Source organism: Schistosoma haematobium, chromosome ZW, assembly GCF_000699445.3.
Source record: "Schistosoma haematobium chromosome ZW, whole genome shotgun sequence".
Classification (NCBI taxonomy): domain Eukaryota; kingdom Metazoa; phylum Platyhelminthes; class Trematoda; order Strigeidida; family Schistosomatidae; genus Schistosoma; species Schistosoma haematobium.
The window spans coordinates 72,488,982-72,491,179 of NC_067195.1; the positions used below are offsets into that span (position 1 = coordinate 72,488,982).

At 33.5% G+C, this 2,198-nt stretch overlaps 1 protein-coding gene across 1 annotated transcript in view; it reads left to right on the forward strand.

Moving 5' to 3' along the window:
* Positions 1-794, forward strand: part of MORN1 (Alsin) — a gene marked incomplete at its 5' end in the record, with an annotated part of 34,719 nt that extends 33,925 nt beyond the window's left edge. Inside the window, one exon of the mRNA XM_051218853.1 lies at positions 482-794. Coding sequence (XP_051072390.1) covers positions 482-523 — 42 coding nt within the window. The 3' untranslated portion in view covers positions 524-794. The remainder of the gene's footprint in view (positions 1-481) is intronic.
* Positions 795-2,198: the final 1,404 nt, after the last annotated feature.

Genomic DNA, 2,198 nt, shown 5'->3' on the forward strand with positions numbered 1-2,198 from the left:
ATAATAGATCTGTCATGTCGAAAAACAGTGATTCATTTGCCCAATTCCAATCAAGAGACCACCATTTAATATTGTAGGTGGATTATCACACTTCTCAACTAATTAGCTCTATAAGTTATGACTTAGCATTGGGATTTATTGAGATTCATCTTAAAGGATATGGTTATTAGTAACCGTAGTGATTGTATGATGGTTTTATAGAATATGAAACTCAAATATATTGAGACTGAAGTTAACCTCATTGATGACATAGGACGCTGGCAGCACTATATAGGAAGTCAAGTAAGGTCAGAAAATATAAAGATTCGGATTCCGATTGAATCAATGAAAGCTTCATACTTACAGACGATCATGAATTCGGTCCCTTGTGGAATCATATGTGTTCCCGAAAAGTTAAAAAATAGAACGAAAAAGCAATCTATTTCTCTCTTACTTTCCAGCTGATGGAAATGCTTATATATTTATTACGTTTTAAATTCAGATAGATAAGTCTGAAAATCAAAAGAAACACCAGATGGGTTGATTGATCAAGAAGAACAATTACTGCAACAAAATCCAGAATTAGATAAAACAAGCTCATCAATACAATGTGAAGTTGAAACGTGGGAGTCATGCATGAGAAACTTTCTGAATAAATTTCTACAATCAGTTGAGGAATTACAAATTCTGCATAACAGGGTTTATCAATTGAACTGATCAACAAAATACTTAGTTTTTTTAACAGTCGACTGGAAATGTATACATATATTAAAACTCAAACATTTGAATGTAGGTAAATACAATTTCGACATAATAAAATCCATTATATTTTTTACGTAACCATTTTATTAATAAAAACAACATCTTGGATTCAACTTAGCAATGTGAACTTACGTCAGTCAGTAGACCCTAGTCAGTTTGAAGCCCACATTTATTTTGAATAAGTAACTGTTGTTCAAAATCGCCCCTAACAATAAAAGACTTTAATTCCAGTCGCTTTTCATCTAAACATAGTCATTAAAGTAACCGTCAATGATACAATATAGGATTTAAAAAACTGTTCAACTAATAGTTCCACAGAGTCAGCACTTAAATGGCCTCTTTAAAATAACCTTGACCTATTCTCTTTCATCAGTAGTATCTTCGTGATATCAGTCATTCTCTGATTATTCGGTTTGAATCCAAATGAGCAACAATTAACCAATAGATCGAAGACAGAATCTAGAATTTTGGATAAATGGTAATAAGGTTAATTTTTATTTGCTAAAAATATCCAATGGAGCGCTAGTACCAAGAGGTATGCTCTCCAAAGTTACGTGATGTTATGAAAATAGCATAATGACAGTAATTAAGAGAAAATCAAGATATATGCATAAACGAACAAAGTCGATCAATGGAACTTATAACCAACCTTAGCCTAAGCAAATATCGAACCAAGGACTGCTGGGTAATAGAACTGCTAATCTACACGATCTCGCTACTATCCATATTTCACTGACCAATTCAATTATCTTCAATACAATGAGTTCACTTACTTATACTTTTAAAATGAGAAACCATTGCAATTCCCACGACGCGAAGAACACCAAGACTGGTACAAGTGAAGATTTATTAAACCCCAAAACACGACGACGACCCTATTCGGAAATACACTTATTTATATATTGATTGTACATCCATTTGACTATTAATTAGGATGAAATCACGTCATATCAAGTTCGATATTATATATAATGAGGTAGCCAATTAGAGTAACGCCTGACGAAGATCAAATTAAGGATCATATTTTCATATTTTAAACCACTAAACGATATTACCTAGATCACTGAAAACCTGAAAGCACTGTACAGTTGTTTCGTTCTAGTATGGGGCTCAGGTGTGCATCCATGACCCTGCCACTAGGAACCAACTTCAGAACCTTCGGTTTCGCGCGTATACACTGAACCTCTAGATCACTGAGTTGGCATCCAATGGTGTACATGTCAACTTCAATCAATTCGCGATATTGTACGACCGTCTTCCATTACCTGCCGTGAATAACGATATTGTCCCTTTATACTGTTTAACTTAATTCTCCCTAGTCATCTAATAATATTGTGTTCGTTCGTCAACTTTTGTTGCATTGATGCACAGATCAAAAGTATTATTCCTAAAAAAAAATCACATCCATTCTCTAACTAGTTAATTTGAAAAAACGAAGCACATTAAATCCAATTTTT